At 41.9% G+C, this 24816-nt stretch overlaps 2 protein-coding genes across 3 annotated transcripts in view; both read left to right on the top strand.

Annotated features, from left to right (window-relative positions):
• Positions 1-12248: 12248 nt before the first annotated feature.
• Positions 12249-15267, top strand: LOC121536973 (neurogenic differentiation factor 1). Its single transcript, XM_041844668.2, has 2 exons — positions 12249-12428; positions 13060-15267. Exon 2 carries the CDS (start codon positions 13069-13071, stop codon positions 14131-14133), a length of 1065 nt encoding a protein of 354 aa, XP_041700602.1. The 5' UTR covers positions 12249-12428; positions 13060-13068; the 3' UTR covers positions 14134-15267.
• Positions 15268-18195: 2928 nt separating this feature from the next.
• LOC121536975 (ceramide kinase-like protein) overlaps positions 18196-24816 on the top strand; it is a 60184-nt gene continuing 53563 nt past the window's right edge. For both annotated transcript variants that reach the window (XM_041844672.2, XM_041844670.2), the window contains exon 1: positions 18196-18920. In XM_041844672.2, the coding sequence (XP_041700606.1) occupies positions 18560-18920 (361 nt within the window). In that variant the 5' untranslated portion in view covers positions 18196-18559. The remainder of the gene's footprint in view (positions 18921-24816) is intronic.

Genomic DNA, 24816 nt, shown 5'->3' with positions numbered 1-24816 from the left:
ATCGGGTTCAAGTCTGGGCTCTGACTTGGCCACTCAAGGACATTCAGAGACTTGTCCTGAAGCCACTCCTGCGTTGTCTTGGCTGTGTGCTTAGGGTCGTTGTCCTGTTGGAAGGTGAACGTTTGTCCTATTCTGAGGTCCTGACCGCTCTAGAGCAGGTTTTCATCAAGGATCTCTCTGTACTTTGCTCCGTTCATCATTCCCTCAATCCTGACTAGTCTCCCAGTCCCTGCCGCTGAAAGACATCCCCACAGCATCATGCTGCCACCACCATGTTTCACCGTAGGGATGGTGCAAGGTTTCCTCCAGACGTGACGCTTGGTATTCAGGCCAATGAGTTCAATCTTGGTTTCATCAGACCAGAGAATCTTGTTTCTCATGGTCTGAGAGTCCTTTAGATGCCTTTTGGCAAACTCCAAGCGTGCTGTCATATGCCATTTTACTGAGGAGTGGCTTCCGTCTAGCCACTACCATAAAGGCCTGATTGGTGGAGTGCTGCAGAGATGATTGTCCTTCTGGAAGGTTCTCCCATCTCCACAGAGGAACTCTGGAGCTCTTTCAGAGTGACCATTGGGTTCTTGGTCACCTCCCTGACCAAGGCCCTTCTCCCCCGATTGCTCAGTTTGGCCGGGCAGCCAGCTCTAGGAAGAATCTTGGTGGTTCCAAACTTCTTCAGTTTAAGATTGGTGGAGGCCATTGTGTTCTTGGGGAACTTCAATGCTGCAGAATGTATTTGTTACCCTTCCCCAGATCTGTGCCTCGATACAATCCTGTCTCGGAGGTCTACGGACAATTCCTTCGATCTCATGGCTTGGTTTATGCTCTGACATGCACTGTCAACTGTGGGACCTTAAACAGTGACTTGCAAAAGTATTCATCCCCCTTGGCGTTTTTCCTATTTTGTTGCTACAACCTGTCATTTAAATTGATTTTTATTTGGATTTCATGTAATGGACATACACAAAATAATCAAAATTGGTGAAGTGAAATGAAAAGAATAACTTGTTTCAAGAAATTCAAAAAAATTAATAATGGAAAAGTGTTGCGTGCGTGTGTATTCACCCTAAATAAGATCTGGTGCAACCAATTACCTTCAGAAGTCACATAATTAGTTAAATAAAGTCCACCTGTGTGCAATCTAAGTGTAACATGATCTGTCACATGATCTGTCACATGATCTCAGTATATATACACCTGTTCTGAAATGCCCCAGAGTCTGCAACACCACTAAGCAAGGGGCACCACCATGCAAGCATCACCATGAAGACCAAGGAGCTCTCCAAACAGGTCAGGGACAAAGTTGTGGAGAAGTACAGATCAGGGTTGGGTTATACAAAAATATCTGAAACTTTGAACATCCCACGGAGCACCATTAAATCCATTATTAAAAACTAGAAGGAATATGGCACCACAACAAACCTGCCAAGAGAGGGCTGCCCACCAAAACCCACGGACCAGGCAAGGAGGGCATTAATCAGAGAGGCAACAACGAGACCAAAGATAACCCTGAAGGAGCTGCAAAGCTCCACTGAGGAGATTGGAGTATCTGTCCATAGGACCACTTTAAGCCGTACACTCCACAGAGCTGGGCTTTACGGAAGAGTGGCCAGAAAAAAAGCCATTGATTAAAGAAAAGAATAAGCAAACACGTTTGGTGTTCCCCAAACGCCATGTGGGAGACTCCCCAAACATATGGAAGAAGGTACTCTGGTCAGATGAGACTAAAATTGAGCTTTTTGGCCATCAAGGAAAACGCTATGTCTGGCGCAAACCCAACACCTCTCATCAGCCCGAGAACACCATCCCAACAGCGAAGCATGTGGTGGCAGCATCATGCGGTGGGGATGTTGTTCATCGGCAGGGACTTGGAAACTGGTCAGAATTGAAGGAATGATGGATGGCGCTAAATACTTGAGGGAAACCTGTTTCAGTCTTCCAGAGACTTGAGACTGGGATGGAGGTTCACTTTCCAGCAGGACAATGACCCTAAGCATACTGCTAAAGCGACACTCAAGTTGTTTAAGGGGAATCATTTAAATGTCTTGGAATGGCCTAGTCAAAGCCCAGACCTCAATCCAATTGAGAATCTGTGGTATGACTTAAAGATTGCTGTACACCAGCAGAACCCATCGAACTTGAAGGAGCTGGAGCAGTTTTGCCTTGAAGAATGGGCAAAAATCCCAGTGGCTAGATGTGCCAAGCTTATAGAGACATATCCCAAGAGACTTGCAGCTGTAATTGCTGCAAAAGGTGGCTCTACAAAGTATTGACTTTGGGGGGGGGGTGAATAGTTATGCACGCTCAATTTTTCTGTTTTTTTGTCTTATTTCTTGTTTGTTTCACAATAAAACATATTTTGCATCTTCAAAGTGGTAGGCATGTTGTGTACATCAAACGATACAAACCCACCCAAAAATCTATTTTAATTCCAAGTTGTAAGGTAACAAAATAGGAAAAATGCCAAGGGGGGTGAATACTTTCGCAAGCCACTGTATAGACAGGTGTGTTCCTTTCCAAATCATGTCCAATCAATTGAATTTACCACAGGTGGACAACAATCAAGTTGTAGAACCATCTCAAGGATGATCAATGGAAACAGGATGCACCTGAGTTCAATTTCGAGTCTCATAGCAAAGGGTCTGAATACTTATGTAAATAAGGTATTTCAGTTTTTTTATATATATATACATTTGCAAAGAATTCTAAAATCCTGTTTTCATTATGGGATATTGTGTGTAGAATTTATCCATTGTGATGTCACGAGAGGCTGTGTCCTGGAGGGACGTTACATCCCCCTGAGGTGGCTGCAAACCCAGACAGCTATGGCTCCATCTGCTGGTATGGTCGGGAACTCCACCCCTCTATGGCCAATCTTCCCACGCAGCTGAAACAAATGAGGAGCTGATGAGCTGAAGGTTTGGGAAGGGAAGAGACACACTGAGGGAGTGTGTGGGTTGTGAAGTAACACAGTCTCCAACCTGGGCTCTCTGGAGGACAAGAGTGCTGCACGTCCACTTCCATGAGGAATATAAGGATTTGGAGATACTTACCTTTGGGAAATACTCACCTTTGGATATATTCGCCTGTGGAACTACGGGAGAGACATTGGGAAGGACTTTTTGCTGGGTTGGCCACTAGCTGCAACGTGGACTACAGTAAGGCTGGGGGAAAAGTTAACTGAGCGAGTGAGAACTATGATTTTGGATGTGGAAGAGACATCCCTGAACTGTTAACCCTTAAAGAGCCACAAGAGAACAGAATTTGGTTATATTTTCGTTAATTTCCCAAGACCTTTAATAAAATCCTTGTTTTGTTTGAACCTTGTCTCCTTGCACTACTTGAGCAATCCCGCTGAAAGCTGTGTAGCCTCTCGTGACGTCGCAGATGGTGGAGAATGCGGGCACGCTCAAGCGTTAATAGTGCATGTCAGAGGAGGATACCGAAGGTTTGATCACCCAGTTTTCCAAGTTGGCCGTAGGCTCCCCGCCGACTGAAATGGAGGACATATTGAAAGCCCTTGTTGCTGGCCAGCAAGCCCAGATGCAAGCAAACGTGGCTCTCTTGGAGGAGCAAAAGAAAGCCAACCTTCTGAAGGCAGAGGAATTGCAGTTGCAGAGACAGAGGGTGGTCCAAAATACCCGCCCAATAAAGGCAAGTGACTTTATATCTAAGATGGGAGCTACCGATGACATTGAGGCATACCTGCATGCATTTGAGGCCACGGCCACTAGGGAAGCCTGGCCCAAGCAACAGTGGGTTGGTCTGTTAGCCCCCTTTCTAACCCCGGGGAAGCGCTGAATGCTGTCCGGGACCTGGGCCCCTGACCAGGTTGCTGACTATGATGCCCTGAAGTCTGAGATCCTCAGCAGATATGGACTCACAAAGTTTGGTATGGCCCAGCGCTTTCACAGCTGGACCTTCCAACCAGACCAACCTCCTCGGGCGCAGATGCATGAACTTGTCCGAATCGCAAGGAAATGGCTGGATCCGCAGAGGAATACAGCAGCAGCGGTGGTGGAGGCCGTTGTGGTGGATCGTTACCTACGCGCCCCTGCCTTATGAGGCAAAACGGGTCATCAGTCAACAGGCCTTGACCACGGCTGATCTGACCGTGGAAGCTGTGGAAAAGTACCAGGCCACAGCGGAGATGCTGAATGCTTCCCCGAAAAGACCCCAGGAGTGTGGCCCCACCACAAATGGGAAGAACCCGTCCAAAGGACCCCAAGGTCTCGAACCCAGCCACGTCAGGACTTATCCCGGCTCCAGGGGGAGCCAGAAACCAGGCGGGTCCAAGAAGAGTACACCAGGAGGGGGAAACTCGACAGTGTTACCGGTGTGGGGAGATGGGACATATCTCCTGGCAGTGTGGGAAACCAGCCAATGAACCTATGCCCACTGCGGAGTCCTCCAGCTCAGCACCCACACACCGTTTTGCCTCGCTCTTGGGAGTCGTAGATGGCGGCCCAGATCGACCCCCCACCTGCCCGGTAACTGTGAATCACCATGATGTGGAGGCCTTACTGGATTCTGGTAGCCGGGCCACCCTGGTGCGTAAGGATTTGGTGGGCCCAACGTGTCTGACCCCGGGGAAAGTCCTCCCAGTTTCCTGTGTCCATGGGGACACCAGAGAATACCCCATTACTGAACTTACAATGACCAGCACACGGGGAACCATACACACGACGGCGGGGGTGGTTGATTCCCTCCCCGTCCCTGTCCTAATTGGACGAGACTGCCCAGCCTTTTACCCACTCTGGAGAGAGTCTCAGGAGAGGATAACCCGAGTACCTCGGAAACGGAGAGGCAAGACTCATCCTGGGAAGGCTCCGGTGCAATCCTCCGAATTACTCACTCCCGCCCGGGCTCTGATAGGGATGGCAGGTGCCCAGACCGACACAAAGACGGAGCTACAGAATCTGGACAAAGAACTGTCTGGTCTGAAGGGGACCGCTGAGAGGTATCGTTTGTTAAAGCAACAGTTAGACATGAAGACAGAAGAGTTAGATATCCTCCAGGCTAAACTCCAACAGAGCTCCTTCCATAAGCAACAGGAGGAGCTGGAGAGGCTGCGCAGGACCATCGAGGAGTGTGAGGAGACCCTGCGCAGTAGTAAGGAGGTCCAGAAGAAGGCAGAGGAGAAGTACAAGGTGTTGGAGAACAAGATGAAGAATGCGGAGGCAGAGAGAGAGAAGGAACTGAAAGCTGCTCAACAGAAGCTAAACTCTGCTAAAACCAAGGCTGATGCGTTCAGTAAGAAACTCAAGGAGAGACAACAGGAGGCTGAGTCCCTGGTCCTAGAGGTGGAGGAGTTGAAGAGAGAGCAGGCTGGCAAGCACCACGGCAATGCGGACGCCCCTCCCGGCGTGATGCCTTCTTCGCTGCCTTTACCCCGACGAGGACGTCGGTCCCGAGGAGGGGGATGTGTGATGTCACGAGAGGCTGTGTCCTGGAGGGACGTTACATCCCTGAGGTGGCTGCAAACCCAGACAGCTATGGCTCCATCTGCTGGTATGGTCGGGAACTCCACCCCTCTATGGCCAATCTTCCCACGCAGCTGAAACAAATGAGGAGCTGATGAGCTGAAGGTTTGGGAAGGGAAGAGACACACTGAGGGAGTGTGTGGGTTGTGAAGTAACACAGTCTCCAACCTGGGCTCTCTGGAGGACAAGAGTGCTGCACGTCCACTTCCATGAGGAATATAAGGATTTGGAGATACTTACCTTTGGGAAATACTCACCTTTGGATATATTCGCCTGTGGAACTACGGGAGAGACATTGGGAAGGACTTTTTGCTGGGTTGGCCACTAGCTGCAACGTGGACTACAGTAAGGCTGGGGGAAAAGTTAACTGAGCGAGTGAGAACTATGATTTTGGATGTGGAAGAGACATCCCTGAACTGTTAACCCTTAAAGAGCCACAAGAGAACAGAATTTGGTTATATTTTCGTTAATTTCCCAAGACCTTTAATAAAATCCTTGTTTTGTTTGAACCTTGTCTCCTTGCACTACTTGAGCAATCCCGCTGAAAGCTGTGTAGCCTCTCGTGACGTCACACCATGTTTGTATAAGGCTGTAACGTAACAAAATGTGGAAAAAGTCAAGGGGTCTGAATACTCTCCGAATGCACTGTATTTGAGCTTCGTCAGAGCAGCACCTGTCAATAGAATAGAGTACAATAGGATAGGCCTTGTGTAGAGTAGATCAAATAGAATCACTTTTGCTTATAGGCCTACCTACGTTGTTGTTTTGTTGTGTAGTAGATTATAATTTGTCTGTCTTTGTATATTCTACTTAATTTGTACACAAGACTCAGTGCCCAGTTTTTCTTAAAGTTTTATCTGGATCAGAATGATCCAGTTCTGTAATCCATTTTTTGCTATCCGGGGGATCAGATCGATCTGGCTGTTGGGATTTCAGAAAATAATCGGATAGGATCATGCTATCTACTTGAATGGTTGTGGTACTACCTCTACACTGTCATAGGGAAACAGAGATGAGTAAACTACATGAATAGCGGTAGGGCTACCTTGATTAAAAATGATAGCGCCTGCATATCACTTATAAGTAAGTAGATGCATTTATTTGACAATTCTCAATATAACAATTGACCATGTACCTGTAATGCAGTCAACTTATATGAAGATGTGAAATCCCACCGGTGCTAGAGTGGGTATCAGGAACTTTGGACTAGGTTAGCCAAAACTGATTTTCGGCAATTGTGGATGAAATGCTCGAATTTGGTATTTCAAAACGGAAAAATTTGATTCTGATCCTCCTGATAGGGTAATCCAATCCGACCTTTATTAAATGTTGTTTTTGCGTTTCTCAGAACTCAAAGGTAGTTATTAGAACAGTTTTGATTCCCGAAAATCAGGATAATCTTGATCCCACTGGAAGGGAGGATTTAGATAGGGGAAATGCACTACAACCGAGATATTTAAATGTAACTAAGGTGGGGAGGTTTAAAAAACATTCTTACATCTGAAAACCAAAGCTTCATAATGTTAAATTGACTGCAGTATAGGTATGTGGTCAGCTCTTATATTGAGAGGTGTCAAACAAATGCATGTAACCTAGCTACTTACTTATAAGCAAAATGCAGGCTCTATTATTTTTGTTATTATCTTTACCTTAATTGATGTAGTTTACTCATTTCTGTTTCACCATGACAGTGAACGAGTAACATACACTACTGTTCAAAAGTTTGGGGTCACTTAGAAATTTCCTTGTTTTCGAAAGAAAAGCAATTTTTTTGTTCATTAAAATAACATCAAATTGACAAATACATTAGAGTGTCTAGTTTGAGAAACAGACGCTTAACAGGTCCTCAACTGGCAGCTTCATTAAATAGTACCTACAAAACATCACTCAACGTCAACAGTGAATAGGCGACTCCGGAATTCTGACCTTCTAGGCAGAGTTGCAAAGAAAAAGCCATATCTCAGACTGGCCAATAAAAAGAAAAGATTAAGATGGGCAGTCTGAGATATGGCTTTTTCTTTGCAACTCTGCCTAGAAGGTCAGCATCCCGGAGTCGCCTCTTCACTGTTGACGTTGAGACTGGTGTTTTGCGGGTACTATTTAATGGAGCTGCCAGTTGAGGACCTGTGAGGCGCCTGTTTCTCAAACTAGAAACTGTATTTGTCCTCTTGCTCAGTTATGCACCGGGGCCTCCCACTCCTCTTTTTATTCTGGTTAGAGCCAGTTTGCGCTGTCCTGTGAAGGGAGTAGTACACAGCGTTGTACAAGATCTTCAGTTTCTTGGCAATTTCTTGCATGGAATAGCCTTCATTTCTCAGAACAAGAATAGACTGACGAGTTTCAGAAGAAAGTTATTTGTTTCTGGCCATTTTGAGCCTGTAATCGAACCCACAATTGCTGATGCTCCAGATACTCAACTAGTGTCAAGAAGGCCAGTTTTATTGCTTCTTTAATCAGCACAACAGTTTTCAGCTGTGCTAACATAATTGCAAAAGGGTTTTCTAATGATCAATTAGCCTTTTAAAATGATAAACTTGGATTAGCAAACACAACGTGCCATTGGAACACAGGACTGATGGTTGCTGATAATGGGCCTCTGTATGCCTATGTAGATATTCCATTAAAAATCAGTCGTTTCCAGTTACAATAGCCATTTACAACATTAACTATGTCTACACTGTATTTCTGATCAATTTGATGTTATTTTAATGGACAAAAAAATTGCTTTTCTTTCGAAAACAAGGAAATGTCTAAGTGACCCCAAACGTTTGAATGGTAGTGTAGTAGATGGCAAGGTGTAAGCTTGTTTGGTTAATGCATTGAAAATACGGTTTCTGTAATCTTTATATTTTGGTATCTGGACCTGAATGATCCTATCCGATTATTTTCTGAAAAACGGGCTGTAAAACAGTCAGATCGATCTGATCCTGGATAGCGAAAAAGAGCATTACAGATGAAAAGTTTTGAAAAACCCGGCCCTGGTGCCTCCGACATAATGTTTCATATCCACCACAAGACGACGCCATTGCATCTCTAATACTACGGCATCCAGCTGCATGTCGTAGGCTGCATCCCTCCAAGACAAAACATTTTTTGTAAAGAAAAATAAATAATCTTGCTCTGTTTTGAGAAATAGCCTACAGCCCTTTTGAGAAATAGCCTACAGCCCGGACAAACTACCAGCCATTGAGGTAAGACATATTTTAGTGTGCCAGGTGCACATATCAGTGACTCAATGAAGTCACCGTTCCACTCACCAGCGCAAAACTCAAAAATTCTGGACCTCGTTTTAACAAATAAACAATGAAATGTGCTGATTTCATCACATTCGAGTGCCACCTCAAGTGCCACCCCTGTTTCTTAATTATGAAAACAAAAGTTATATTGTCTTGCTTATTTATGAGTGCCTATTCGAATAATTTAGAATAGATCGGGAAGGATGTGATTGTGATCTATGGGTGACTGTTAGGCTTTGTGTGTTTTAATAGAAAAACAACACAATTGAAGCTAGAATCCTTAATTGAAACAGTAGCTGAGGGATGGGCCTGGATAAATGTTACCACTCTCAAATTCGTAGACAGAGCTGTAGATACAAGGACTGACCATCCATGATATCAACATTATAGTTTTAACCATGTTCTGAGGCTATACAGTGTTTGTTTACATTTACATTGTTTACAAACATTGGAGTAAACCAAGCTTATATTTTGGGTTATGATGTGGTAAGACAGTTGAACTAAGCGGATGAGGCATTTATAAGTTATATTCTTCAAGAATCAGTGGGTATAGGCCTCTATATCCTTCATGTATAAGTCAAAAACTGTGTGTATATCAACTAAGGATTCTAGCTTTAAGGTTACAAACATTTTACAAAATTGATTGCCTTAACGAAGTGGTGTGTTTTTGACTAAAAATCATTGATTTATTGGACTTCATTCTGAGGGCCCGAAAAATAATAATACTTGTATAATACTTAAATTGTTATTATTAAAAGCCTAGTAGTAGGTGTTATTATATTACAACAGTGTAGGCCTCATATGTTAATACTTGTATTAGGCTACAACAGAGTAATAATAAAAACATTATGATTATTATTATTTGATTGTTATTATTAGCCTATTGGTGTTATTGTTAATATTATGCATTTCCCTAATAAGATATATAGGTCATATGTGCACTCCACACAGGGGTTCAGGCAGGCACATACATGCAGCAGGTGGTCACCTGCAAAATGAATGCGCCGGAAGGGTTCCATATCCTAGGCCTATTATTGAAACCAAAACCCATCCCGCTATACACAGCTGGGTTTCGAGCAAGGATTTTATATCCTAGTCCAAAATTGTGATTTATTACACGCCAATACCAAATAACTAATCAGTGGTCTAACTAATTAATATACATTTGCATTTTTGCATAAGCAATTAGTGCGATGAAGGTGCAATGAAATGCTACGCGGAATTAGTTCAATCTAAGCGTCCATTCAAGCGGAAGGGAATTGGATTCCCTGCTCTGGGACAAGGGGTTCTAATTAGGGCTAGAGAATAGGTCAGATCATCATATTCAAATAGATACGGTGGGTTTAGGATATGTTTGCAACCAAACACCGAGTTGAACACAATGCATCCCACTGGGCACACACTGGTTGAATCAACGTTGTTTCCACGTCATTTCAATGAAATTAAGTTGTACCAACGTGGAATAGACGTTGAATTGATGTCTGTGCAAAGTGGGATGTTCTATAAACTTGGTTTATCTTTTTGCATAAAAAATTTGGTTTTATGAGCAAAACAGTAAAGTATCATATTGTTGAGCACCGAATAAACGAATAATGTTTGCAAAGACATGTTACAATATGGCTACAATATGAAGACAATATCAGCGTGAATTATGTTCAGACATAGGCAAGTCTAAAGCAAATTCACGTTTTATCAGTGCATTTTCTTCAGGAATTAGTTATATGTTTAGACAATATGTTTAACAGATAGACTGGTCTTACTGTAATATTTAAACCAAAGTTAGCCTAGTAATTATGAGCTGTTAAATAAAACAAATTGTTTTGTTAAACCTATCCTCAAATCATATGTAGTTTCGAAGAGAAGTGTGTTGTATTCCCCTTTGTAAGAGTAGCTGTCCGTGGTGCTGAAAACCTCGACCACGTAGTCCGGGAAGCTGCGTGCGCACCTTGTTCTCGTAGGGGACTTTCGACTGACACAAATTGTCCTGGTTTTATGAAAGAGTCAAGATAAGGTGTTCTCTCTCAGGCAGCACTTTGAGGCGACCAGGTTATGTGGACACTTGACTGTTACCTACATCACCGACCCTACCCGTGCTCTGCGTTGCTCCGCCGGGCCATTAGCCTAACCGACGCTGTTAAATATAGACCTACGCGGATGGTTCAGAGCTGAGCAAACAGTGTGAATGTGCGGTGTTTTTCTCTGGGTGTCGGTGTCAGAAACTACCGAGTTGAAATGTAAAAAAAATAAGGTATTCTAATGGGCGTTTGCAAGTTAAAAATGTGATGGTTTTAATTTAGACTTTTTGTTTGGCATAAATAATGGAGTTAATTTAGCAATTATCCATAAGCATAGACCTAGGCTACTATAGGCTATATCAATAGGTTTCTTTAAAGATATTGATAATTCATCCCAAATGATATGCTTATGGGTGTATTTCGATATAGGCCTACGCAAATGCCCAATGGTTCTATCCTCAAGATATGGTAGTATTTAGGCTATAGGTCTAGAGTTACTCATTTTGTGAATGACCAGACAGTTCGTATGGTTTTAGTTTGGGTAGCAGATGATGTCTTTCTCATTCTAGGCCTATGGACTAATTTGATAGTCCCACTCTATAACTATGCTTAAATATTCATAAATTGTCTCGTGGTTCAGTTCTGTCTTGATTGTATGTTGTTACCCCCACTTGTTACGCTGTCTGTCCAACGGGCAACACGTAGATTTTTTGGCCATTATATTGAACAGAAGATAGCAGATTTTGGACGTTGGATCAGGGTGGTGAGCGGTGAAACAGGCTTTTGTTAGTTCGCGTGCGGCCCTGCAGTTTGAAAATGAGGGGGAGACTCATTACTTCAGCAGCTCGAGCTCGGTCCAGATTGTACAACCACTGTTGCCAATCAAAATCACGCACTGTTAGAGATGGGGACAATAACACTTGAACTATTGCAGATAAACACTGATGCAGGCAGCAATGAGCAACAAAAAAAAGAATGGCAAAGTATGCATTTGGTCTAAATTAATTGCATGTGTTGTAATGAAGGGCCAGTATGGGGACTTTAATATTGCCAGCAAGGGCCTTATTCTTTCCTTGGTGACTTGGCGTGTTTATTGGGCTATGTTAGGTATGTTCAATGTCCCCAAAGTAGCCTAATGTGCAAAATTACATTATTCCATAATTATGAGATTTATGAGTAATAAAATCAAACCATGTAAAGAGGACACACGTGGGGAATGGGTTGGGCTTGAGTATTGGTAGTGATTGAATATGTCCTATGCACGAAAGGGTTAATCCATCCTGCGGGTCCACACAGGTCTATGGAGTCCCTAACTGGTGACAGATGGCCACTTTCTTTTGGCCACAAAGGAGCGGAATACAGAGCGCTGGCGAATACAAATGGTCCCATGTCACGTGACGCTTGAGGCCGTTTTTGCCTGACGTAGATGGACCATATGGCGCGTGCCGGGAGTAAGGCCTGGGTGGGTGGAGCCTGTTCCTGCCAGTCATTGGGTTACGCGATGGGGATGGTATTAGCGATACAGCCATAGAAACACACAGGTTCATCTCTCTCCCAGTCAGTCCCTCGCAGCATCAGCAGCAGCGCTATATAACCCGAGCATCTGTCCGCGCAGCCACATTACAATCCATCCACAGGACCTCACACTTCAGGAGGGGCATGCCAGAGTCATAACAAGATCATTCTGCAAAACATAGGTATTTATTTCTCAATCTTATAATGCAATAACTTATTTATGCAAATGCTTTGGGTGAAAGTAATTGCATGGAGTGCTGTGTGCTATGATTTATCTGTTACATTGCCATAAAGTATAGTTATTTAGCAGTTAAAGATTTTCTGAATAGGCTTGAATTATTTATTGATACACACCTGCTCAGATGAGAGATGATGTGACCATATGTCACCTGTTACAAAAAGGAAACAGGGATTCAGATATTCTGATTGAACTCAGCAATGAAATTTCATAGATGTTTCAACTGACTGGAGATTTAAAAATAAGTAATTGCGACAATTATTTTGATCAAATTGTGGACTCGTTATGTCAAGCTATTAGGTGATAATTGAATACTTTATGTATTTTGCTACTATAATGTTTTTTGGGTTTATCCTGACCACAAAGTACTGTTCTACATTTTGCTCTCAAATTCCTATTCCAAACGTAATATTGGTTCTTCTGATACAAAATTATTTTTGTTTGACTTAGAGTGAAAAAATTAGTATAGCATAATGCACATTTTCCCCCAAAAAACTCATGCTGAATAGGCTATTAGTCAAGTACCAAATGATGTCCTAAGTGAGTCTGCTCACGGCTGTCTTTTTTATTGACAGATTTCCGATATGACTAAGTCCTACACGGAAGAAACCATGATGTCATCAGACCCCCAGGATTCTGCGACCTGGACTGACGAGTGTCAGGGCTCCCAGGACGAACAGGATATGGAGAAGAAAAACGGCGCGCTCGAATCCATGCACGGGGACCTCGAGGATGACGACGATGATGGGTTAAACAGACTGGATGAGGATGATGATGAAGAGGAAGATGAGGAAGAAGAAGGCGACGATCAAAAACCTAAACGTCGTGGACCAAAAAAGAAGAAAATGACAAAAGCCAGGATGCAGAGGTTTAAGATGAGGCGCCACAAGGCGAACGCGCGCGAAAGGAATCGTATGCACGGACTCAACGACGCGCTCGAGAGTTTGCGTAAAGTTGTGCCATGTTACTCCAAAACCCAAAAGCTCTCAAAAATTGAAACTCTGCGTCTGGCTAAAAACTACATCTGGGCCCTGTCAGAGATCTTGCGGTCGGGTAAGAGCCCAGACATCATGTCATTTGTCCAGGCCCTGTGTAAGGGCTTGTCTCAGCCCACTACTAATCTAGTGGCAGGCTGTCTCCAGCTCAACCCCAGAACTTTCCTCCCCGAGCAGACACAGGAGATACCATCTCATATGCAACCAGCAAGTGCTTCCTTCGCCGCGCATCCCTACTCCTACCAGACCCCGGGTCTTCCCAGCCCTCCATATGGTACAATGGACAGCTCCCACATCTTCCACGTCAAGCCCCATTCATACGGAAGCGCGCTGGAGCCGTTCTTTGAGACCGCGCTGCCGCTTACAGACTGCACTAGTCCATCATTCGACGGACCTTTAAGCCCACCACTGAGTGTCAACGGGAACTTTTCCTTCAAACACGAGCCTTCGTCTGAGTTCGAAAAGAACTATGCATTTACAATGCACTACCAGGCTGCCGCGGGACTGGCGGGTCCGCAGGGACACGCGCCCCTTTACGCGAGCTCTGCGCAGCGGTGTGAGATACCGATGGAAAACATTATGTCTTACGAAGGACACACTCATCACGAGAGAGTCATGAATGCTCAGCTTAACGCTATATTTCATGATCCGTGAATACATTAAACCTTTATCAAAGACTGATAAGAGTGCGTCATGATATGATATCCAAGTGCCACTGATGCAAAAGAGCAATTATTATCCTCTTGATCCTATCATGTAGGCTATGTATTTATTGTTGTTACTGCCTTTAGGAGAATTGCCGATACATATGCATATTCTCTTTCACTTTACGTATTGTATTCTATAGCGCTTCTATAGGTCACATTGGGGAAATAGTGGTGACCATACTTAGAATGTGTTGATTATCCATGCTACAAAATCACAAGCAATAATTTGGAAAACTATGCAATTTTAAACGAATACTTTGGCCAATAAAAAAATCAAATAAAGATTTCTATATTTTTCAACCAGTATTGTACATCTCCCATACTGAATTATTTTGTTGTGATTTTGTACAGAATTATGAATTGCTTTTTTATAAAGTCGAGTCCTATTTCATTTCACCCAACTCCATGTTGTTAATGTTTTATAAAATATTGTTATGTCATGTTTATATGATACAACCGTTTTATAAAAAAAAAAAATTGATACAGAGGCAAGTGGTTATACAAATCGGTTGCCTTAGCAATTATTTAGCCTACTGCAAATCATGCAACGTTGCACAATATTGATAATTTTATTTTCCCCCGAAACATTGATAGCCTACTTAAAAGGTGGATAATGCATATGGTCTACTACTTGCAAAGTATCCTAAACACGTAAGTGTGTATAAAACGCTTCACCTGGAAATGCTCATTGCATAAAACGAAGTAGGCCTACTTATTATTTCATTTCAAATCTCAACCGTGGCCCATCTTCAAATTCATTATCAGTGCAACACATTTTGGAACATACCAGGCACCTTCTTATTGCGCCATTGCATGCATGTCCAAATCAGTGCAGAATAGCTATTTGCAGCATGATGCTCATCTTCAATGTTTGTAAACATTTTATAATGTAGGATGTTTTCAGGACGCATAGGGACTGAATGCCATGGAGCTATACTCATATGTTCGATATTTACATTTTGTTTTTAGTTTTAAACTCTCTTCCAATGTGACTCAAGTGTACATAAGTCAGTGGAGATAAATGTTTATCTCATGAGGGGCACTCAATTATTATTGTAAAATAAAGTGAATGAGTAGCCTACAATTTCTATAATTATTATCTGGATCTACAGATGTAGAATCTTAGGTTGATCACGTTTTTGTTGCTGAGAATTTCCTACACAGAAAATGCAAGCCTGTAGTCTATTTGAGGTTTAAAAAGGCTTCTAAAGTTTGTAATTTCCACTTTGAAATTTCAGACTTTATTTGCCCTAACGAAATTTTCTACAACCCCTACAAAAATGTCCATGAATTATAATCCACATAATAATTCACATTTCCTATTGCAGCAGGATTATTTTCCTGCTGTAGCAAACTGGCTCAAATTCAGATACTACATCTGTATTGACAATGACGGAGCTAAACAGAAATAGCAACTTTTGAGCAAGACTGATTAGGCCAACATTGCGTTGACAGGTGTGGCTCAATCATCGACTATATGGTTCTTCATAATAATGAAATTGCATAAAAACCTAAATGAAAACGTATAGCCTATGACTAAAACTGTCAAAACCCAGAGTTAAGGCAAAATTAGTTTCAGTGGCTTTCCTATCCGTCCCTCAGCCTGGTCGCAAAATAACCTTGACTTCGTTGAGACCCACATTCGACACTTCTTGGATGTCCAAATTATCGAGACATTCTCTAAAATATGTGTTTCCGTCCAATTTTTCTCATGGAGAGTGACTATTTCTCTGCCCATAAGGATAGGCTACTAAATAATTATCTCCTATATTGTCCTAGGCTATATTATGAATTGTAGATGCATGAAATTAAAAGCATATTGATATGAGAAATATTAAGACATCCATTTGTGATTAACATTTAGGCCTAGTCTATATGAGTGAAAATGAGCACTTCCCCCTAGCCAGCATTTACCTAACGTTGTTTATCAAAAGGACAAAACGAGCGTGTTTCTGCCATGCCACGAATAGCTGCAGTCAGTCAAGGGGCATTCACATGACACCATGGTTTCTTCCCAAATGGCACCCTATCCCTACTACCTTCCCAAATGGCACCCTATCCCTACTACTTTTGACCGGAGCACCATGAGCCCTGCACAAGCATACACGGGAATAGGGTGCTATTTAGTAGGAACACCATTTTGTATGCAATCCAAGCAAGACACAGATGTTTCTTCTGCAGGGGAGGTTTTTAATTTATGAAAATGATCTTGTTTATGCATGAACACTCACTGGCTGCATCTATAACCCAATACTTCTATCATAAGGGAAACACCAGCGAGCCAACTTCATGATAGACATATTCTGAATGGTGCTTCTTTATTCCCTGTTAAAGTTGAATAACAATTAGTAATGTTTCCTTGGATATCCGTCCTTCCTCCTTAATATTAGAATCTTCACTGACCCGTTTAATCATTTGATTATTAGCCTACATCTTAGATTAAAGTAAACACTCCCGGTCTCCCGAGTGGCGCAGTGGTCTAAGGCACTGCATCGCAGTGCTAGCTGTGTCACTAGAGATCCTGGTTCGTATCCAGGCTCTGTCGTAGCCGGCCGCGACTGGGAGACCCATGGGGTGGCGCACAATTGGCCCAGCGCCAGGGTTGTGGGTTCGATTCCCACGGGGGGGCAGTATGAAAAAAATAAAAAATAATGTATGCTCTGGATAAGAGCGTCTGCTAAATGACTAAAATGTAAATGTAATGCTATAAACCGAAATAATAAAACGAAAAAATGAAATCAAAATATGTACTCCTAAAATCTGTATCTGGTGTCTGCCAACGAGTCCCCAAAATACTAATTTATTATTTAATAAATGCACACAGTTATTTTTTTATTTGAGCGCTATCCTGGTGGGTTTGCTGCAAACTGTGTCAAATCGGGAAACTAGCATCCCTGTGTCATCTGTAACTTTCTGAATGGGTGCGCAGGATTCCTTTGTTAAATCAGGAACTGTCCATGGTGCTGCTAAGGATATTGGTGCATCAGCCTTGTCTATGTCAATAGGCCTATACCCGTATTATTCGGTAGGATATACCAGGATATTTTATTGAATTAAATACCTATAATGGTCACTGTTCTATAATTACTTTGATTAGTTCGTAAACCCTCGAAATTGAGGTAAAGTCAATGGCATAATGGACAGGACAGACAGGATACTGAAAAATATATACCATTCCTGTGCGTAACTCAAACTTTACGCACCAGCTCTTTGGATTCGGTGCATAGGCCTGTAAACGAATTTAGACATTAACCATAGCATGATACAAGTTATGGTCTAATAACTGGCATGTAGGCTGCGTAAAATATAAACACACCATACGTTATATCCCATAAACTCTTGACCGAGATTTTATTTTGAACTTTACTTCATGTTCAGTTTACATTTACATTTGAGTCATTTTAGCAGACGCTCTTATCCAGAGCGACTTATACTTGCATAACATTGGAATATCTCAAATAAACGTAATCAATTGTTGCTTAGTGGCCTTATTGAAATAGACTTTACCATTCATCCTTGTCAAACAAAAATGTAACACGTCCACAGTTTTCTAGCATCTACATTGTATTAAGTAATGTGGTTATATCCTAATTAAACATAGTCATGATTCACTATTTGTCAAAGTAGCAAAGTCATCTTGGGCCCATATAATATAATATCCATAAAAATTAGATGCAAGTCGGGAACTTCAAGAAAGGAACTCTAGACAGTGGGCGCGTGCCAGGGAGGAACTACACTCCACAGGGTGCGTTCCGCCTGGTGACTTGAAGCAGGCAGAGGGGTCATGGCTAGATTGAATACAGTTGATGTTACATTTACGTCAAAAGTTTTTATTCTTGCATTTTAGCTAACCCTAACCATTTTCCTAACCTTAACCTAATTCTCATAACCTGCTACGTTAATTATCCCAAGCTGCCGCATAAGTTCTCCTAACCTGCTACGAAAAGTTCATTCTGGTCAATTCTGACATAAACTGTATCCCAATTAGTCATAACCAGGCCGAGGGGGAAGTTTCAACTGGTGGACCGATATTTGCGTTTTGGTACACCAGAAGTACATTCATTTCCAATGGAATGCTGCGTTTGCCTTTCAGCATTGCGTTGCGGAGGCAGTTGCTGTGTGTTCTGTGTTGGATTTATCGAACGTATGCGTCAAACTGTATGGGTAAACGGGTTGGCAGAAATGGTTGCAGAAGGTGAATGTTGAACTTTTGTTGCACACATATCTAGATGATGCTGCATACTATTTTGCGCAAAGACACAGTCGGTGTGTTCAAAGCCTTACCGTCGTGGGCACGCGCCCATGCAAGCAACCCAGTAATAGCCTACAAAGCAGGCACAATTGCGGAAATAAGACTTTACCGTTTTTAAATAATGTTTGAGTCCCCTCGAAAATCGATAAATGAACGGGACGCATTGTCAGAGAGCCAGGAGGAATTGAGCGAGACGCCACCGGTGTCTCCCGTGAGTACAGGCAACCGTGGGAAGAAGAACAAGACAACGCAACAACCACAACAACAACAACAACCCGATAAACGCTCGGTCTCAGCTGCACAGCTTTGCGCCGTGGAGTCGTGTGAGCAAGAACAAGAACAGTCAGAGAAACCGTACACCGATTATGACACAGACGAACCGATAGTGAGAGGGATATTTCAAATAGGGAAGAAGAGTCACGACGTCCTTCTGTCATCGACGAGGGTGACATGGAGTCTTATTCAGCCAGAGACCCCTACAGGTGAGCTCACTGTTTCACATTATCCATGACAACTGCTGACCGGGTCTGTTTCTTCTGCCAGTGCCGCATGCAGACCAACATAGCCTACACCATCCATGCATTCGGGAATTTCAGACATTTCCTACATTACTTGTATGAAGTGACATAAAGGTTCTTGAGAAAAAGAGGGTTGTACGTGTTTCATTTATCTGTAGGTTAGATTCAAGATAAGATTGACTCCTTGATACAGTAGCTGAGCCAAGAAAATGTGCAACGTCAATGACAGCCTATCAACTGCAAGCCATGAAGTAAACATACTTGGCTCTATGCTACAGACATTCAATATTGACAAAAAAAAAAAACGTTATAAAATGTATTTTTGTTATAAAACAAAGTATATTTAGTAAATTATGCTTAGGCCTATACTATAGCCTACACATAGCCTATTGTTAACACAATATGTGATGTAGGCCTATAGGCCTATTGACTGTTACTAAACCTATTATAACAGTTTGCCTGTTAAACCTATTAATATTCAAAACGTTATTGTTTGATATTTTCTTTATTTGGTCATCAAACTATGTTACACAGCAGTCTAAATCAATTTCATTCCCCCTTGTCAATGGTGACATAAATGGGAGTGACACTCAATGGCCAGCCCCTGCTGTAGGGTAATACTACTATTTCTTGTCTTCTTGTATTTTTTGGTGAAATGATGTAGGTCTTGGCTACCAAATATTAGTCTGGAAGAAGCAGACAGATCTTACTTTATCTTGTGTTATATTGCTGTAAATATATTATATTATACGCTGCCTTTTGAAGAGCTTAGCCAGCCAATAGCCTAATACGCATTCTTTATTTATTGTCGACCGCTCAGCCAAAGTATATGGAAGATAAAATCACTAAACCAGCTAGAAAAAATAGAGAAAGTGCCTGTTGCCAGAAAGTCATGTGTAACAGATGTGTCGGTAATAGACTCCGTCTCTGACCAGCCGGCTGGCCGACTATTGTGACCACCTAAAGCAGGGCATCTGGTGCTCATGTGGACACTTAGGCTACGTCCCAAATGCCACCCTATTCCCTTCATAGTGCACTACTTTTGACCAGTGCTGTATATACTGTAAGGAATAGGGTGCCATTTGGGGAGCAGACCTAGAACATGTCAAAGTAAATGATACTCACATATCACCATCTGCATCTCCACACTGAAGGATGGATACATGGGACAACATGTGATCATCATGGGGTGGTATAGGAGGGGGGGGATCCATCCCTTTCATATGTTTTGTTTGTGTTGTTGTTGTTGTTGTTTTGTACAGTATAGATCCCTCAAAAGCATCAATTGCTTAGTGAAAGACAGATTGGGTTTCGTTTTGCTTAAGCTTTAGAGGCAATACTTTTTGGTTATGTGTGATCCAAGCTAATGTTATTAAGCCAGCACTCTCATTACCCAGAAAGCATCAGTCTAATAACCCCCTATGGCCACTACCAAATGCTCAGACAAAACTGCCAAAAAACCACAGGCACACGTCTGATTCGCTGGAGGTTCTCTATTTGACAGGGTTTGAGATTCTGTTCTGCCCAGGGATAGCAGATCAGATCTGTACAGTGGTCTCAATTTCAATCATCGTTTGAAATATGACTCACAGTAGCCTATATATATGACATGCTGAAGTTATGCCAATGTTCAAATAAATGCAATGTTATGCTGTTTTGATAGACAGAAATGAATAATAAGATAAAACAGGTATTCTTTAGGTACTCAACCTATTCAAGTAGCTATAATATACTAAATTCATGTACTTACAGTGGGGGAAAAAAGTATTTAGTCAGCCACCAATTGTGCAAGTTCTCCCACTTAAAAAGATGAGAGAGGCCTGTAATTTTCATCATAGGTACATGTCAACTATGACAGACAAATTGAAAAAAAAAAATCCAGAAAATTACATTGTAGGATTTTTAATGAATTTATTTGCAAATTATGGTGGAAAATAAGTATTTGGTCACCTACAAACAAGCAAGATTTCTGGCTCTCACAGACCTGTAACTTCTTCTTTAAGAGGCTCCTCTGTCCTCCACTTGTTACCTGTATTAATGGCACCTGTTTGAACTTGTTATCAGTATAAAAGACACCTGTCCACAACCTCAAACAGTCACACTCCAAACTCCACTATGGCCAAGACCAAAGAGCTGTCAAAGGACACCAGAAACATAATTGTAGACCTGCACCAGGCTGGGAAGACTGAATCTGCAATAGGTAAGCAGCTTGGTTTGAATAAATCAACTGTGGGAGCAATTATTAGGAAATGGAAGAAAATACAAGACCACTGATAATCTCCCTCGATCTGGGGCTGCACGCAAGATCTCACCCCGTGGGGTCAAAATGATCACAAGAACGGTGAGCAAAAATCCCAGAACCACACAGGGGGACCTAGTGAATGACCTGCAGAGAGCTGGGACCAAAGTAACAAAGCCTACCATCAGTAACACACTACGCCGCCAGGGACTCAAATCTTGCAGTGCCAGACGTGTCCCCCTGCTTAAGCCAGTACATGTCCAGGCCCGTCTGAAGTTTGCTAGAGTGCATTTGGATGATCCAGAAGAGGATTGGGAGAATGTCATATGGTCAGATGAAACCAAAATAGAACTTTTTGGTAAAAACTCAACTCGTCTTGTTTGGAGGACAAAGAATGCTGAGTTGCATCCAAAGAACACCATACCTACTGTGAAGCATGGGGGTGGAAACATCATGCTTTGGGGCTATTTTTCTGCAAAGGGATCAGGACGACTGATCCGTGTAAAGGAAAGAATGAATGGGGCCATGTATCGTGAGATTTTGAGTGAAAACCTCCTTCCATCAGCAAGGGCATTGAAGATTAAACATGGCTGGGTCTTTCAGCATGACAATGATCCCAAACACACTGCCCGGGCAACGAAGGAGTGGCTTCGTAAGAAGCATTTCAAGGTCCTGGAGTGGCCTAGCCAGTCTCCAGATCTCAACCCCATAGAAAATCTTTGGAGGGGAGTTGAAAGTCCGTGTTGCCCAGCGACAGCCCCAAAACATCACTGCTCTAGAGGAGATCTGCATGGAGGAATGGGCCAAAATACCAGCAACAGTGTGTGAAAACCTTGTGAAGACTTACAGAAAACGTTTGACCTGTGTCATTGCCAACAAAGGGTATATAACAAAGTATTGAGAAACTTTTGTTATTGACTAAATACTTATTTTCCACCATAATTTGCAAATAAATTCATTAAAAATCTTACAATGTGATTTTCTGGATATTTTTTTCTCATTTTGTCTGTCATAGTTGACGTGTACCTATGATGAAAATTACAGGCCTCTCTCATCTTTTTAAGTGGGAGAACTTGCACAATTGGTGGCTGACTAAATACTTTTTTCCCCCACTGTATTTATCTGATGCTCTCATATCATTGAGAGGCAATACTTTTAATATCACAATCTCAATCACTAAGTGCATCAACCCACCATAGATAATATTGATAGTGAATAAAAATGTAATGTAAACCTACTGAAGCGTTGTGTTTGCCCATAGGCTCCTACAATAGCTTGACCTTGAGACCCCTGGCTTTGCTTTCATTGGCCTTGTTTACTGTGATTGGACCTTGGCCTGAGGTTACTGTCTTTAGTACATGTATGTGATCCCTGCTGGGATTGAACCCACATCTTTGGCAGTACTAGGTATCTTGACCTAGGCAAGGAGAACAATAGAGGTTTATTAAATCTTGCCCCTGGCTACAGCATTTGAACTAAATAGCATGTTAAACACGTTTATTTGTCAAATGCCTCTTATTGGATGGATGTCTAAGAAAACAACAAGATTTAGATTGACACACAGTGAATGTTTGCAAAATACAATTTCATTGTATATATTGTTATGCTCCCTTTTATTTCACTCTGTCCTAGATAGCCTTCCATGAGGTTCAGTCCCTGTGAGAGGGATACGATTTCTCTGGCCAGTTCACTTGTGGGTTGTTAGATGTAGGGTGTTGAAGTGTTAATTTGATGTTTAAAAATATCCTAGGTTTTCCCAAGACTCTGAGACTGTGAGGCAGATATTGGCTCATTAGGACCTCTGTCACTGCTACTGGTCTGTCTGTCCTCAGTTTTCTGGAGTTAATTGCACCACAGAGGTTCTTGGGTCTATTTGATAGTGTCCAAGGGGACTAAAAAGTCAAATTTGTGTCCAGAACAGACAGCTAGTTAGTGAACTTTTGGCAAAAAGGCTCTGGGTATCACTTTTATGGTAGTTCACTCTTATGGTAGTTCACTCTTATGACCAGTTTACTCAAAACATTGATATCAGCTAATTGTCAGCATGAATAAAAAAAACAGGGATGAAGCTTGACGGCTAACACAACATGAGCATTTGTAGGCTACATACAGGTTGAAATATGAGCGTGTGTAGGCTACAGTGTGCATACAGTGCCTTCAGGAAGTATTCAAACCCCTTGACTTTTTCCACATTTTGTTGTGTTACAGCCTTAATTTAAAATTGATTACATTGAGATGTTGTGTCACTGGCCTACACACAATACCCCATAATGCCAAAGTGGAATTATTATTATTATTATTATTATTTTTAAATTAATAAAAAATGAAAAGCTGTAATGTCTTGAGTCAGTAAGTATTCAACCCCTTTGTTATGGCAAGCCTAAATAAGTTCAGGAGTAAAAAGTTGCTTAACAAGTCACATAATAAGTTGCATGGACTCACTGTTTGTAATAATAGAGTTTAACATGATTTTTTAATCTGTACCCCACATATACGATTATCTGTATGGTCCCACAATCGAGCAGTGAATTTCAAACACAGATTCAACCACAAAGACCAGCAGGTTTTCCAATGCCTCGCAAAGAAGAACACTTATTGGTAGATGGGTAAAAATAAAGAAAGCAGACATTGAATATCCCTTTGAGCATGGTGAAGTTATTAATTACACTTCAGATGGTGTATCAATACACCCAGTCACTACAAAGATACAGGCGTCCTTCCTAACTCAGTTGCCGGAGAAGAAGGAAACCGATCAGGGATTTCATCATGAGGCCAATGGTGACTTTAAAACAGTTACAGAGTTTAATGGCTGTGATAGGAGAAAACTGAGGATGGATCAACAACATTGTAATTACTCCACAATACTAACCTAATTGACAGAGTGAAAAGAAGGAAGCCTGTACAGAATAAAACTATTCCAAAACATGCATCCTGTTTGCAATAAGGCACTAAAGTAAAACTGCCCAAAAATGTGGCAAAGGAATTAACTTTATGTCCTGAATACAAAACGTTATGTTTGGGGCAAATCCAACACCACAAATCGCTGAGTACCACTCTTCGTATTTTCAAGCATGGTGGTGGCTGCATCATGTTATGAGTATGCTTGTCATCAGCAAGGACTAGGGAGTTTTTTTGGATAAAAAGAAACGTAAAAGAGCTAAGCACTGGCAAAATTCAAGAGGAAGAACTCATTCAATCTGCTTTTCAGCAGACACTGGGAGACAAATTCACCTTTCAGAAGGACAATAACCTAAAACACAAGGCCAAATATACACTGCAATTGCTTACCAAGATGACATTGAATGTTCCTGAGTTGCCTAGTTACAGTTTTGACTTACATCGGCATGAAAATCTACGGCAAGACTTGAAAATGGCTGTCTTCAATGATCAACAACCAACTTGACAAAAAATAAAATGTGCAAATATTGTAAAATCCAGGTTTGCAAAGCTCTTAGAGACTTACCCAGAAATATTCACAGCTGTAATCTCTGCCAAAGGTGATTCTAACATGTGTTGACTCAGGGGTGTGAATACATTTAAATGAGAGATGTCTGTATTTCATTTTCAATAAATGTGCAAAAATAAATCTATTTAATCCATTTGGAATTCAGGCTGTAACAC

Source organism: Coregonus clupeaformis, chromosome 23, assembly GCF_020615455.1.
Source record: "Coregonus clupeaformis isolate EN_2021a chromosome 23, ASM2061545v1, whole genome shotgun sequence".
Lineage (NCBI taxonomy): Eukaryota > Metazoa > Chordata > Actinopteri > Salmoniformes > Salmonidae > Coregonus > Coregonus clupeaformis.
The sequence above is the reverse complement of the archived record's forward strand: the minus strand, read 5'-3'. Positions and strand labels throughout refer to the sequence as shown.